The sequence below is a fragment of the Urocitellus parryii genome, chromosome 3 (assembly GCF_045843805.1).
Source record: "Urocitellus parryii isolate mUroPar1 chromosome 3, mUroPar1.hap1, whole genome shotgun sequence".
NCBI classification, from domain to species: Eukaryota; Metazoa; Chordata; class Mammalia; order Rodentia; family Sciuridae; genus Urocitellus; species Urocitellus parryii.
The window spans coordinates 122312762-122327720 of NC_135533.1; the positions used below are offsets into that span (position 1 = coordinate 122312762).

General features: G+C 60.4%; 1 protein-coding gene across 1 annotated transcript in view; it reads left to right on the forward strand.

The window, feature by feature from the left end:
• Galnt9 (polypeptide N-acetylgalactosaminyltransferase 9) overlaps positions 1-14959 on the forward strand; it is a 63100-nt gene that overhangs the window by 31631 nt on the left and 16510 nt on the right. The window contains exons 3-6 of the mRNA XM_026409682.2: positions 1243-1409; positions 2199-2373; positions 3814-4011; positions 9608-9725. Coding sequence (XP_026265467.1) covers positions 1243-1409; positions 2199-2373; positions 3814-4011; positions 9608-9725 — 658 coding nt within the window. The remainder of the gene's footprint in view (positions 1-1242; positions 1410-2198; positions 2374-3813; positions 4012-9607; positions 9726-14959) is intronic.

Here is a 14959-nt window from a genome sequence, read left to right on the forward strand (position 1 = left end):
GACGGGACGCGCTCTCCTTAGGCTGAGGTTGCTGTGGGTGGATCACTTAGGGTGGGGCCAGGCCCAGCGTGGCCAGTGTCCTGTGAGGAGGCGGATGCAGAGGCCCTGTGTGCCTTGGAGAGGGCTGCTAAGCCTTGGTGCTGCGCACACGATCGCATCCCTAGTGCTCTGTGGGCGTCAGAGCAGCCGCAGCCTTGGGAGGCCTCCCGTGCCCGGGCTCCTGTGTCCCAGCCTTTGGTCTCCACCAGGAGGCTGTACTGTCCTTCCTGTCACCGAGTCCCCATTCTCTCAACAGTGTTTCCCAGCTGCTGCAGGGCCAGGTGCACACATACACACCCTGCCCCTGTCCCCATCTCTGTCCCCACGCTGTGCCGCCTCCAGGTCCTGGAGGAGGCGTTCCCCTGGTCATCTTCCCATGTGTTAAGTTCTCAAATCCAAAGCCACCTTGTCCACACTGTGTGCAACAGGTGCAAGTGTGTTCATGTGTGGAGTGTGTGCATCGTGTGTGGGTGTGCATGTACATGTATGTGTGTGTGGTGTGCTCGTGTGTGTGTGTACATGTATGTGTGTGTGATATGCTCGTGAGCATGTGCATGTGCAAGCATGTGTGTATGTGTGCTTCGTGTGCGTGTACATGACATGCATGTGTGTGTGCACACACCTGCTGAACTTTCTCAACAACCTCTGCACTTTTCGGAGTCTGGGTCACTGGCTCTGCTGTGCGGCCAGCGCCCCTGACACTCCCTCCATCTTGTGTCACCTGGCAGCCCTACTTCTGTTCCCCTCTCACTCTGTCTTTACTTCCCACTGTGGGCTGGGTGCTGCTGTCCCCAGCACCCCTGTGATTTGGCTCACTGCTCCGTCAGTGTCGTCACCTCCTCAGACTGGCCCTGGTGCCCTCCCGCTGTCCCTCCTGACTCCAGGTCAGGCGGACTCTGAGGCCCCCTGCAGCCCTCTCTTCACACCGGGGACCAGGCCTGGCTGGGCGTGTGACTCTGCAGTCAGCGTTGCCCTTCTGGCCCAAAACCTGAGTGGCTCTGAGGCTCAGGCCCAGCAGGGCTACGTGGAGGGGCCTCGGCTCCCTGTCCCCAGGCTGCAAAAGGGCTCAGTGTCACCCACACCATCAGCAGGAAGCAGCTGCCGCAGCTCAGGGGAGGCCCCTGGGATGTCATGCTTGGTCCCCTGGCTACAGAGTGCAAAGAGCCCAGGATGCCTTGCCCACGCTGACTACCTGCCCCACAGGTGCAGACAGCTGACCTACTCGGGTGACCTGCCCCAGGTCTCCGTGGTCTTCATCTTCGTCAACGAGGCCCTGTCTGTCATCCTGCGCTCCGTGCACAGCGTGGTCAACCACACGCCTTCCCAGCTGCTGAAGGAGGTCATCCTGGTGGATGACAACAGTGACAATGGTGAGGGCGCTGTGGGCGCTGCGGGCAGAGGGACAGCAGGGTCCTCCCTAGGGGGGCAGGAGCCACAGTCCAGGGTGAGTGGCTAAACCCCCGGCCCTCGGTGCTCGTGCTCAGGCCACACTCATCTGCACTGCTCCCCTGGTCTGTGTCCCTTCTTCTCACGAGGACACGGGAATCAGGGACACCCCAGCTCATTGTGTGGTGCTTCATGCCTTTTTCATGAACTGTGGAAGAATGCATGTAGAGCTGGCCATCTTGAGGGTGCTGCTGGGGCAGCCGTGGCCACCCCCCTCGAGAGCTCTCCATCTTCCCAAACTGTAGCCCCACCACCCCCAGCCCCTGCTGTCCTGTCCTGCTGTCCTTTCCTGCTGTCCCCCTAGGACTTACTTCTCTTGGGCCTCCTGTAAGTGGACTCATGCTGGATGTGTCCTCCAGTGGTCAGCTTATATCAAGGCACACTGTGCTGGGGCTGGTCCAGGCTGCACTGGGCCCATTCCTCCCTCTTCACAGCTGTGTAGTGCTCCTGTGTGGCTGGGCCATTGCTGTCCACTCACCTGAAGGCCTCGGGTCCTTCTTACGGCTCAACAGTTGAGTCTGCTTCCCGCCCCAGCTTGCCTCCCTCTGGGCTGCCCTTGATTCTCAGTCACAGCTCTCCCTAGAACCAACCTGTTCTGCTCCTTGGGGGTCCTGGGGGTTTCAGAGAACATCCATGAGACATCAGTTGGGCCAAGCCGTGGGCTGGTGGCCTAGCCCTTCTGAACGGTGCTCTGAGGCGTCTCTCCCCTGCAGTGGAGCTCAAGTTCAACCTGGACCAGTATGTCCACCGGAGGTACCCTGGCCTGGTGAAGGTCGTCCGCAACAGCCGGCGGGAAGGCCTGATCCGCGCGCGGCTGCAGGGCTGGAAGGTGGCCACAGCCCCTGTGGTCGGCTTCTTTGATGCCCACGTGGAGTTCAACACCGGCTGGTAAGACCTGCTGGTCACTCTGTGGGCTGGGGGACATGGTATGCATCCCTGTGGGGACTTCAGATAAGGAACAGGCACACCCCAGGCCAGGGCCAGGCTGCTGCATGGCCGTGTAGTCCACAGGCCCAGTACAGTCACCAGAGGTGCTCAGAGAGCCCTAGAGGCCTGGCCACTCTGCACAGGAGGGGGCAAGTTCCCATCCTCACGGGAGATCTCAGGTCAAAGGGCCCAAGCTGCTTCTCATGCAGGAACGGCCCAGGTTCTGTGAGTGAGCAGGAGGGGGCTGGAGGGGACGTCAGGTGGCTGGCTAGCGGGAGTCAGGACGGCTTTAGGGGCCTCCGCCCACCCGCAGGCTGGGCCTCCTGGGACCAGAGAGGAAGGGCCTGTCCTGTCCCATCCCCCTGAGAGCAGCAGGAGTGCAGGTCTGTGGGCAGGGCACTGGTGGGGACAGGGGCTGCTTGCTTGCCCAGCCCAGAACCCTGGAGAAGCCCAGTATGGTGTCCCTGGTCCCTTGAGTGACCCACACTGTGGTGGGGGGGCAGGTGGTGACCTCAAATGTTGGTGTGGATGATGAGGGGCGTCCACCCACACCTGTAGGACACCCACCAACAGGCACTTTACCTGGGATCCAGTTCCAGTGACCACCTGCCAAGCACCCCCTCCCCAGTAGCCACTGCCAAAACTGCCAGCAGCTCATCAGCCTCCACCAGCAGCAAGTCAGGCCAGCTCCGGGGGGCAGCTCCCAGCTCAGCAGGCAGGGGCTGCTGATGGGTGCCCCAGGCTGCTCTGCCAGTGGCTCCCGCACAGTGGGATCTCAGACACAGGCTTCATGGGCAGACGGCGAGGCCCAGGGAAGGCTGCCCCTGCCCTGGAGCTGTTGGCCATGAGCAGCTGGACAGCCTGTGTCCTCCCACCCTTTCCTCTCTGCCCTCACCACCTGCCACTGGCCCTCTCCCTCCCAGCCTGGGCTGGCTCCCCGCCACAGCAGGTAGGTGCCAGGGCCCCTGAGGCGCTCCCTCAACTCCCACCTCCTCCATCGTGGCCCAGAGCACCCACACCGAACACCCACTCAAAACCATGGCTCCCAGTTGCCCCCCCCTGCTACTCTACCAAGCCCCTCACCTTCTAAGACACTGACATCCCCTCCCCACTCCACAGGGCCTGTCGTGCAGGTGGGGCACTGCACACTGCTCGGGGCCCTTCAGTGAGTGGCAAGAGGCGTGGATCAGGAATGTATCCAGGGTCTAGGGCAGGCATGGCAGGTACGGGGCCTGGTGCAAAGGGAGGTCCTTCCACAGGTGCAGGGAGCAGGCAAGAGTGGGCCAGGTTGAGGGGCTGAGCCCACAGCGCTCTGATGACAGGACAGCCATTCAGAGTCACCCCAGGAAGACGATGGGTGGGGTGAGGACAGGCCAGGGCTCACAGGCTCATCCCCCACAGGGCCGAGCCCGCCCTCCTGCGCATCCGTGAGGACCGGAGGCGCATCGTCCTGCCGGCCATCGACAACATCAAGTACAGCACCTTCGAGGTGCAGCAGTACGCCAGCGCTGCCCACGGCTACAACTGGGGGCTCTGGTGCATGTACATCATCCCACCCCAGGACTGGCTAGACCGTGGGGATGAGGCGGCACCCATCAGGTGAGCAGCGGGGAGACCCACCCTAAGGAGCCAGGGCAGAGCCAGGTGGGGCAGGAAGGGAGCAGGGAGGGAGGGGAACCGAGGGGAGGAGGAGGGAGGGGAGATGGAGGGAGAAGGAGGGAGAGGCAGAGGGAGGAGGAGGAGGAGGAGGGAGGGGCAGAGGGAGGAGGAGGAGGAGGGAGGGGCAGAGGAAGAAGGAGGAGGGAGGGGAGATGGAGGGAGGGGCAGAGGGAGGAGGAGGAGGGAGATGGAGGGAGGAGGAAGAGGGAGATGGAAAGAGAAGGAGGAGGGAGATGGAGGGAGGAGGAAGAGGGAGATGGAGAGAGGAGGAAGAGGGAGATGGAGGGAGGAGGAAAGGGAGATGGAGAGAGGAGGAGGAGGGAGATGGAGGGAGGAGGAGGGAGGGGCAGAGGGAGGAGGAGTAGAGCCACCAAGGGCCCCGGGGCAGTACAGGAAGCAGTGGGCATGGGTGTTGGTGGTGTGTGCTTAAGACAGACCGCTGTTTAATGGGACCCCACAGATGGCCCTGCAGGACACCTGTTTCATCTGCATGGTTTCTTGGACTGCAGCAGGACTGTAGCCCTACCCGCGTGCGCGACCCAGTATTCCCCAGAGGCAGAGTCAGGCTGCTCTAGGCATCCCCTAGGCCTTACGGAGAGGCAGCTGTCCACAGGGGTTTGGGGGTCCAGGTGGCTTCTGCAGCCCCCACCCTGGCTAGTCCTGCCAAGCTGTGGCTCTGTCTGGTGTAGACACTGGGCCTTCAGACTGGACCTCACAGACAGGCGGGCCCCCAGGGCAGAGGGAGCTGGGTGGGTTGCACACACCTAGCGCTTCCCTGCACCAGGTCAGTTACAGCAGCTGCTGGGGAGGAGGCATGCTCCTCCTGACCTGTCCCTCTGTGGTGCATCCCACCTTCTCATGGGGACCCACCAGGGTGCCCGTGCTCACCTGTAGCCTGTGGCCTGTGGACCTGTGGACCCCACTGCGCCCAGTCAGTCTCTGCTCACCTTGCCAGGCCTCCCCCAGGGCTAGGATCTCAGGAGGTGGCCAGGACCCCTTCCTCCCCTGTCCCTGCTGACCCAGGCCACTTTGCCATGAGTGGCACCTGGCACTGTCCTCACATAGGAGGGTCTTGCAGGGGCTGTCTGATGGGGATATTATGGCCTGCAGATGATGGGAAGCCCAAGCCAGTCTCCTCAGGCCTGGAGGGCATCCACCCTCCATCAACCAAGAGCTGCCAAAGGGCACCCCGATGCTCAAGGGGTCGGGTGTTGAGAGATGATCCAACCAGGCTGAGCCACACTTCATGTCCCAATGAGGGGAAAACCACTTCCACTGTGGAGGAAGGTGCTCCAGAGAGCAGGACTAAGTAGGCTCCGGAGCTGGAGCAGGCGCCTAGGGCCCCCCAGGGCCCCACCCTTGGGAGCTGGTCCTCCGGGAGAGCCACAGGGGCAGCTGCTAGCCGGGGCAGCTCTTAGCAGAGCTTGATCCCAGCATAAATGCACCTGGGGACCCTGGGGACTCCCTGGAGCAGGGTGGCAGCTTGAGGGTGCTTTTTCTCTTCCAAGACGCACTTGACAATCCTCCTTAGCAGCAAGACAAACATCTTGTGTTCAATTTTATAAACCAGTTTAACGCAGGGGACCCAACCTCCCAGTCCTGGGCAGCAGCAGGTCCCAAACTGGTCTTATTCTCGTCACCTGGGGAGCCCTTAAACCCTAAGGATGCAGCCAACCAGAGAACAGGGACACCTGGCCCTAAGAAGGTGGGCTCTCTGCCATGGCTCCTGGAAGGACACTGACACAGCGGTCCTGGGAAGGCAAGCTGTGCCCTGCCCAGAGCCACCACCTGCCCAGCTGTGCTGAGGGCCAGGGCCCACGAGGCTCAGCCTCTGGGCAGTACTGGGAGGGCAGCAGCATCTCAACAGAGCCGCACACTCCTGTGGGGAGCCGGTCTGCCCTGTCCAGAGAAAACAGCTCCTAAGGAGCTTGTTCAGGGATGGCCACAGCTGGTCATTCATGAGGGCCTCAGTGGAAGAGATCCCAAGGGCCGTGACAAGGTGGGCCCAGTCAGACATCACTGGCTTCATGCTGGAAACACTGTCCATTGCCCACTGACAGGGACCATCCAGCAGCCCCCCTGTGCTGCCGTCCCTCTGGGTTCCCCCAAGAGCTGTCCTGGGGGTCTGTGCAGCACAGGGGAGAGCGAGGATCCCCAGGACCCTGGACCATGCTGGTGGACACGCTGGACCAGAGCCATACCGGCCTCACTTAGAGCTGGGACTTCCACAGCTCTGACCATCCCACCGAGGCTCTGGTGGCCCCGGTCACCTGCACCGACCCTTGACACTTCACAGGGTGTCTATTGACTCTGATGCACACCTGGTGTCTCCTGAGGGTGGACAATATGGAGAGGTGGTGGAGAGAGGAGTGGGCCAGGCCAGGCCCAGGGAGGGATGTGCCACGAGCCTCACGTGGGGAAGGCTTGGGTCTCCATCAGGAGTGGGGCCTGCAGACCTAGCCAGGGCAGCCGATTGGCCTCGGCCAGAAGCCAGTCACAGCCTCCAGAGGAAAGAGCTCTGGTCACCCGAGTGGCCCTGGTGCTCTGGGAATGTCCATCCCCATCATCTCTGGCCTGGATCATCCTTCAACATGACCACAGGCCCAGTCACCCAGAAGGACCCCTTGGCACCCCCCAGGGTGCCTCCCCTAAGGACTACGAGGAACCAGCCAGGTGGACCTGCTCCCAGGCCAGTGCTGGATGGGCCTATGAGGACGGCTAAGTTCCCACTGTCCCCGAAGGCCAGCAGAAGCGACACTGAAGATCTACAGGCTGCCTCCTGGCGCCGTGCACAAGGAGGAACAGGAGGAACCCAGGCTCGGCCTTGGGGGCTATGCACCCCTGAGCATAGGCAGGAGGGCCAGCTTTCCCTTCCTGTGGGGAGGAGCAGGGCTTGGCCGGGAGTCCTGGGTGGAGGCTGGGCCTGCCTGGGCTTGCTCCTGGGGCAGCTGCCTCAAGATGCAGATGCTGGCCGGCCGAGTTCAGGCCCTGCTGGGCTGTCCATGGAGCACGAAGCAGGAAGATCGCTCAGGGCCCAGGCTGGCCTGAGACCCCAGGACAGTTCCCCAGGGCGTCAGGACCCCAGCCCCTCCCTCCAGCTCCAGTCTGAGGTGGCCTTTGGGGTCGGGACCCCAACTTGCCTCTGGGTCTAGCCAGCACCTGTCCCTCAGGAGATGAAGTGGGCCCCCAAGTGACTGCAGGGATGGGCTCTTGGGGCAGAAGCTCAAGGCTGGAGGAGCAAACCCCAGAGGCCTGCAACATGGTGTCCAGGGTCAGCCCCAGCCCGTCCCAACCCCAGATCCCGCCCAGCACCCATCCATCTGCCGGCCTCTTGCCCCCTGGCTTAGTTATTGTGGCCCCAGCTCTTCCTTCACCCCTCTAAGGGCAGCAGCTGCAGAATTCACCAGGTCATGTCGAAGGGCATGAAGGGGTGGCTCCCACTGCTCCCTGTGTGGCCCCGAGTGCACAAACACACCTGTGCACACAGCCCGCCCATGCTGCTGACGTCACACTGCACTGGGTTGACGGCTGGGGCCCCCGAGCTGGAAGATGCAGACCAGGGCCTCTGCTCTGCTGGCCACAACTGCACCCTGCAGTGGACATAGCTTCCCGCTGGTGCATGTGACCAGGCCCCCTGGGCTCAAGCTGCAAACCTGCAGTCCCCAGACGGCATCTCAAGGGCCCTCCTCCCAGACCAGCAGCTCCACCTCCACCATGAGTCTCACCTGTGCCCACCTGGCACTGTGGCCTGCGTGGCTGAGTGGGCAGAACACATCGCCTCCCCAAAAGCGCCAAGTGCTCAGCCTCTGGCAGGTCAGAGGGCACAAGCTGAGGCAGAAAGTGAGCCCATCTGGCCGTACCCAACACTGGGCACCAGCTGACATCCGGCAGGTCCCCTGTAGGTGTATACAGGTATGCTCAGGAGGTCTGCAGGAGGGCAGAGAAGACAAACTAGCCCCATTCCCAGGAACTGCAGGTGAGGCCTAAGACATGGCACCAGGGAGAAGTTAACACTGATGTCCAGCTCTGCATCCCCCATGGCCAGCAAAGGTGAGGCAGACACCGGATTCAAACCAACTGCTCAAAATGAGGGATTCAAGTGGCACTCAGACACGGCTTGACCCAGAAAATCAAGGTGGCCACTCAAACTCTGTTTCTGTACTGGTGGTTCCTTGGCTTTGCCTGATTCTAGGTGGGAAGGCCCATTTTTTATACTCCATTGTATGGACAAAGCACTGCTGGTTCATCCATCACCCATTGATGGGCAACTGGGTTGATTCCACATTCAACATTGAAACAGCAGGGGTCTGGCTGAGCCTGGAGGCTTGTCAGAGGACAGTAGCTGGAGGCCAGGGGCCGGGAGTCAGGCAAGCAGCTGAACTAGCCAGGACTCTGGGGCCACAGCTGTGTCCTGCTGTCTCCCTGAATGCCATGGAGCTGCCTAGAGGAGAGGGTGTCCTGTAAAGACCAGGGACCCCCTACCTGGGGACCCCCAACCTTAGAACCCCTCACAGAGTCGGCCCTGCTGTATTCTGTAATTGCAGTGAGAATTTCTCATACACATAAACCCGGTGCCGGCTACTTCGGCCCCTGCTGCCTGGTGAGCTCAGTTAACTCTGCAACTCTGAGCAGGAATAAAATCACTGCCTCCAGAAGAGGCTGGGACGCTGCACCGCAGCCATTAGCCACCATCCTGGGACTGCGGACACTGGCGGAGGATGGGCCCTGCTCCTAGGCTGTGCCCAAGTAAAAGGACAGGCGCTGTGAAATGTCCTGCTGCCTCGGACTTCCCAGCCAATGAGAAAAGTCACTCCCCCTAGGTTCTGACCAAGGCCAGTGGTCACTGCTCTGTGGGACAGACTCCGTGCCTCCGGAGGCACGGGGAGGCTCCAGCAGCCTGGGCTTCAGTGTCCTGAGGAGCGGCCTTAGCCACCCCAGCATCGGGAACCGGGCGCAGGGGTCACTGCTGCCCTTCTAGCAGCACATCCACAGACGTGGCCCCAGGCTAGGTCGCTAACACTTCTAAAATATATGGATGTAAACATATGGATGTAAGATGAATTATTACAGAAATAACAGCAGTGGTCAGTGAGTCTGTTGCCTAGAGCTGTGTCCCCTCCACAACTCCAAGGCGTGTCGCTCAGAGTCTGATATCAGCCAGGGTCCATGAAGTTGAGCAGTGCCCAGCGGGAACAACTTCCCGCTGGGCACTGCCAAATACCTACACTCAGATAACACGAGCCACCACAGCAGGTGGGGCGACTTGCTCTGGGTGTTCAAGATGACAGCACAACTCACTGGGGACGTGGAGTATTCTTCAACCCCCCCGACTCTGGTCTTTTCACCTGTTGAAGTTTCACCAGGGATATTTACGCTCCGCTCTGTGCTGGGTGCGCCGCTGGCTCTGGGGGATGCAAGGAGTTACCCTCCCACCTCCCGCCTCAGGGCGCAAGAGCCCGCTATGAGAGGCGGCCAAGGCAGGCTCTGGGGCTGCTGGCCCAGCCAGGGGTCTGCTCATGGCTGACTGCATCTGCAGGACCCCCGCCATGATCGGCTGCTCCTTCGTGGTGGACCGCGAGTACTTCGGGGACATCGGCCTGCTGGACCCGGGCATGGAGGTGTACGGTGCGGAGAACATCGAGCTGGGGATGAGGGTGAGTGGGCGTCAGGCGCCGGGCTCCGCGGGGCATCGCCTGCGGCCTGGCGGGGGGGCGGGGACTCAGTGGCGGCCAGGGTGTCGGACTGCGAGTCCTTCTAGAAAGAGCCGGGGTTTGGCCTGTGCGCACGGTAGCAGAAGACGATGCCAAGGATCTGGTTCGCAGGCTGTTCGCAGAGCCTTGGCCGAGAGTTGAGGAGGGTCGTGAAGAGCTGGCCCGGCTCAGAGCCAGGCGCAGCCGCAAGGAAACCCGTCCTCAATCAGCGCTGTGCCGGCCTCTGGGGGCGGAGAGCAGGAGCGGAAGGAAGACGTGCCTGAAGCCTCTTGTGGTGCAGCCTAGCGGACCGCTGGCAGGGCGGGGCGAGGGCGGGGTGGGGCCTGGGCAGGGCGGGGGCGGAGCAGGGGGAGGTCCCTGGGTAGGGCAGGGGCGGTGCCTGTGCCGGGGTCCAGCGAGGTACCTCAGGTCGACTTCCAGGGTCCAGATGCTCAACCCCTGAGGAGCTGGGTGTGGGTGCAGCCCCACCTAGAGCCTGCCCTGTGGCTGGGCAGGCACCTGTCCTGGGCCCACAGCAGGGAACAGAGAACAGAGGGTAGGACCTGCTTTTCCTGCTGGACTTCCAGGGGATAAGGAGGAAGGCTGTGAGACCAGGGGGGAGGCAGAGGAAACGAGGGGCAAGGGTCAGGGGAGGCTTGGCTCAGAGGCAGCTGGTGAGCTGCAGAGAGAGTGGCAGGCACCGAGCAGGCAAGGACCCTGGGAAGGGGGGGGGATAGGCCTGGGGCCTGAGGGCAGCAGAGAGAAGAATCAGGGAGGGAGGCTGGCCTCAGGGAGGAGGCAGAGGAAAGATCCTGAAGCCTTGCATTCCTGGGCAGGAGGCCAGTGGCATTTGCCAGGGGAGGGGCGTCCAAGGCAGCTGCTCTGAGCTAGACCTGAGCAGTTCTGAAATGGGGAGACCGGGAGGAGGTGTGCGCAAGGAGGAGGCCCTGGAGTTCCTGGACCTCGAGTCCACCTGCAGTTCCCTAGATGGGAGTGGGGAGCAGCAGCACCCTAGAGGGACACCGAGGAGGATGGGGCAGGGGCTAGAATCTGCCACAAGTCCCTGTGGAAAGCCCCAGGGCCTCCAGGCTCTGCCCAGGGAAGGTGTGCCAGCTACTGCTCGTGCCAAGGATGTCCCCGGAGAATCCCTGTGAGTCTGGGCCTTGGCTGGCCTGGGCCTGGGGATGCTGGAGCTTAGACCTTCCCTGAGGACCCAGGGCCACACCACAATCCTTCCAGCAGGAGCAGGGCAGCCAGGATGATGGACGTTGCTGGTCTCTCCCCAGCCCAGAGACTGGAGCGCCTGAGTCATGGGGACAGCCCTGTCCCAGCTCGCTGAGCCTGAAAGAGAGGCAGAGAGAGAGGCCTCCAGTGCCACAGAGAGCAGTCCCTGAGTCCCCCCACTGTGGGTGGAGCCTCTGACATGGGTAGCACCATGGAATGTGTGGAGAAGGGTCTATAACAAAGGGAGGCTGAACAGATTCAGTGGCCGGGCCTGCAAACACCACCCACCAGCACAAGAGGAAAGGGGGGCAGAGAAGTAAGCTCCCCCTGCCAGGCCGAATGGATGCATGGACAGACGGGAGGGGAGCTGATCCCCTGGGCCTCAGGGCCCTGGTGCACTGTGAGCTGGAGCTTGCTAACCTACACCAGGGTCACTGACCCGGAGCTGGCTGCTCCTTCTGGCTCTACCAGGGAACGCGCCAGCCATGAAGACTGTCGAGTTTTCCACTGTAAGTCACAGCAGATGGCACTTCCCAGGGCAGCTGTCATCCACATATGTCTTGTGGCACGGACAGTCCTCCCTCCAGAGGTCAGGTCTGGTTAGCTTCCAAGTACAGTGGACACAAGGCCTGGAGCCCATGCTGGCTATACAGAACAGGGAGTGACGTGGGCTCTCCAGTCCCGAGGCCCCAGCCAGCCAAAGGATGGAAGCACCTTCCATATTCCAGCCCCTGTCCTCCCACAGGCCAGGCATTGTGGAGCAAGAAGAGGTGCCCCCACTGTGCCCTTTTCCCACATGTCACCACGGAACCCAGGATCTTGGTGCAAGTAGTCATTTTGTGTGGCGAGTGGGGCTGTTTGTTCTGCAGCAGCAGCTCCCACGTGCCTGCTGACCTTCAGCTCAGAAGCACCCCCCCCCCTCTACTGACCAAGAGCAGAGGTCCAGAGGCTGTGAGGCCTGGGGGTTGAGGGGAGCTCCTGTTGAGGGCAGAATGGTCATGGGTGGTCTTCCCCTGGTGTCCAAGAAATAGGACCATCAAGGCAGGATGAGGAAAAGGAAGGAGAAGAGCAAAGACGTGGGCGGGGTTGGATCCTCCTCGGTGGGCAGCCCAGGCGTGACTTGGACTCCATTCTAATCGCAGTGGGGAGACCTGGAGGGTTACAAGCCAGGGACTGATCTGAGGGTTAGTTAAAAGGGATGCCTGGGCCACTGTGTAGAAAGTGGACGGTAAGCAGAGTCGAGGAGGCCAATAGGGAGCCCACTGAGTACAGAGGATTGGGGTGGAAGCTGCCTTCCTGCAAATCTTCCATGGCCACATACAGGGCACATGAGGGTCACCTCTCCTAGCCAACAGGAAAGAGCAGAGGCCAACAGCATGAAGAGCCTGACTTTCCAACGTGGAGAGCAGGAGGAGGGACAGGCAGATGAAAGATGGGGCAGAAGTGTGGTCCAGTGTGGAGTCAGCTATCTCTCCAGCCGTTGGCTGCACAGGAACTGGACTTCTTAAAAATGCCCTTTGTTATAGGATTCAAACCTAGAGCCACATGGAATAAATCTAGCCCCAAAATTGTGGAATATCTGTACAATGTAAACAGGAAAACATTGCTGGGAGAACTTTCAAAGGACTAAATAGATATACCATGTTCATGGGCTACAGGATTCATGATGTTAAAATGTCGCATTTCCCCAAAGCCATCCATGGAGCCAACACAGCCCTGATCCAAACCCCAGCAGTCCTTCTTACATACACTGACAGGCTGATCCTGGAATTCACGTGGAAGGTAAAGGCTGCCCAATGGCCAGCATGCATTTGAGAGAAAAATAAGGGCAAAAGACCTACAGCCTCTTATTCCCAACCCCAAAGAGCCATGGCCCATCAAGTCCAAAACTCCAGTGGGACAGAATAGAAGACCTGGGAGTAAAGCCCACGGGGATGTGACCTGCTAGCATGGACCATTCCAATGAGGAAGGTTGACTTCTTAGCAACTGCTTCTGCAATGATGGGTGCCCAGATGGAGAACAGCAGGGAGAATGGAGAGCTGTAAGGACGAGGAGCTGTGGAAAAGAGGGAGGAGGGTGGAGGGGAAGCCCTAAAGGAGAGGAGGGAGGAGGAGGAGCCCTCAAGGAGAGGAGGGAGGAGGAAGGAGGAGGAGCCCTGGAGAAGAGGAAGGAGGAGGAGGAGCCCTCAAGGAGAGGAGGGAGGAGGAAGGAGGAGGAGCCTTAGAGGAAAGGAGAGGAGGGAGGAGGAGCCTTAGAGGAGAGTAGGGAAGAGGGAGGAGGAGGAGCCCTGGAGGAGAGGAGGGAGGAGGGAGAAGGAGGAGCCCTGAAGGAGAGTAGGGAGGAGGGCTCTGCTTATTGAGGGACCCAACCCTGGTAGGAGGAAGGAAGGATCAGCAAAGATGGCCTCTACCTAGAGTCACAGGAACCCAGCCCTCCTGGCTGCAATGGGTCCTGGTGCTGCCTCCTCTGCCCTCCAGCTGCATGTGAGGCCAGCAGGGAGTGTGGACCTTGAGCCACCAGGTCACACTATCCATGTCCCACCATCCAGCCTCACGCATTTCACCTGATGCCCAAGGCCCTCAGTGTCACCATGGCTAGCTTGAGGGGCTGCCCACCCTGACAAAAGATTGTGGTGACTTCTCCAAGGTCTTAGCAAATTCCCAAGGAGCACATCGAGTGGACGAAGCAAGTGTCAGCCAGCATCGTCCGTGGGCCCCGTGGGTTGAGGGTCCGAGGCTGTGCTGGACTGGCGCTTCTTGGGTGTATATTTGGGGTTTGGGGGCTTCCTTCCTTCAGCATTCTGTTTTGCCCGCGGGGCTTCTACTCACAGAGAAGAGTATTCAGGGCTGGGATTTAAGTTTTCACTTAGAGTCGATTAAAGTCGCCGCCTTCAAAACCTGCTTACTGTAAGTTGAGTGTGAAGATCACAATATGTTTGTGAATCCAGCGAAGCAGTCCACTGCCCCCGGTCTGATGAACTTGGGGAGTCCCTCAGACGTCACTAAGCACCCTGCCGCGGCCTGAGGGTAGTTGAATTCCTGTGAACCTTTTAAAAGTGACCCTTACAAATGAAACATACTTTCCTTTCTTTCTAAGACTTCGGAGTGCCTGAAAATTACCTTGTGGCGAATCTCAGGGCCCTTGGGCCTCTCAGGACCATCTGCACGTGCATTAAGTTCTCCAGCACTGTGCAGTGTTAAGTCACAAAGCTAGACTCCTCCTCAACTGCATTGTAAAAACGGAACCAGGGGCTTCATCTGGCAGATTCTTTGAAGCATCAACATTCCTTGGCAGTTCTGATGGGAAGCAGGAGAAAAGAGGGGAGGATACTGGGTGGCCAGGCAGCTGGAGTGGACTCTGAGGGTCAGAGTGGGGTCTGGGTGGGGCCATGTGAGCAGGATGAAAAATGGAAAGAAACTGCGACTCAGAGACCTGCGTGTGTCAGGAGGATAGCCAATGAATGGGACCGGCTCTGCTTCCCCGAGGGCTGCATGTGTGAGACCTCAGGAGCTGAGTTTGGGGGAAGGGGCTTCCTCTTCTGTTTGGATGGGAAGCTGGGGTGGGGCAAGGGCAGGCACTGGCCTCCTGGTGTTGCCATGTAGGTGCGAGGGAGGGGAATGGGAGACCTAAGAGGAGGCCTCCTGTTGTCGCAGACCCAGTAAAGCCTGAGGTGCACAGAGACAGGCACTTTCTCCCTCCTCCCTGACTGCTCTGGCTCCGGCCAAGGAATATTGGCGGGAATGCTGGGCTGTCTAGAGACCTGGCCAATTCTGCAGGGTGGAGAGACAGGAAGCAGGGGAACCTCAGCAAAAAGGAACTCTCCTGGTCCTCCAGGCAGACTAGCCACTGTGGATTCTGTGAGCACTGCAATGACCAGGAGCCCTGCAGAGGGGGGGATCCTGTAGTGAGGGAGTCCTGCAGTGAGGGATCCTATAGTGAGGGGATCCTGCTGTGGGGGATCCTATAGTTATGG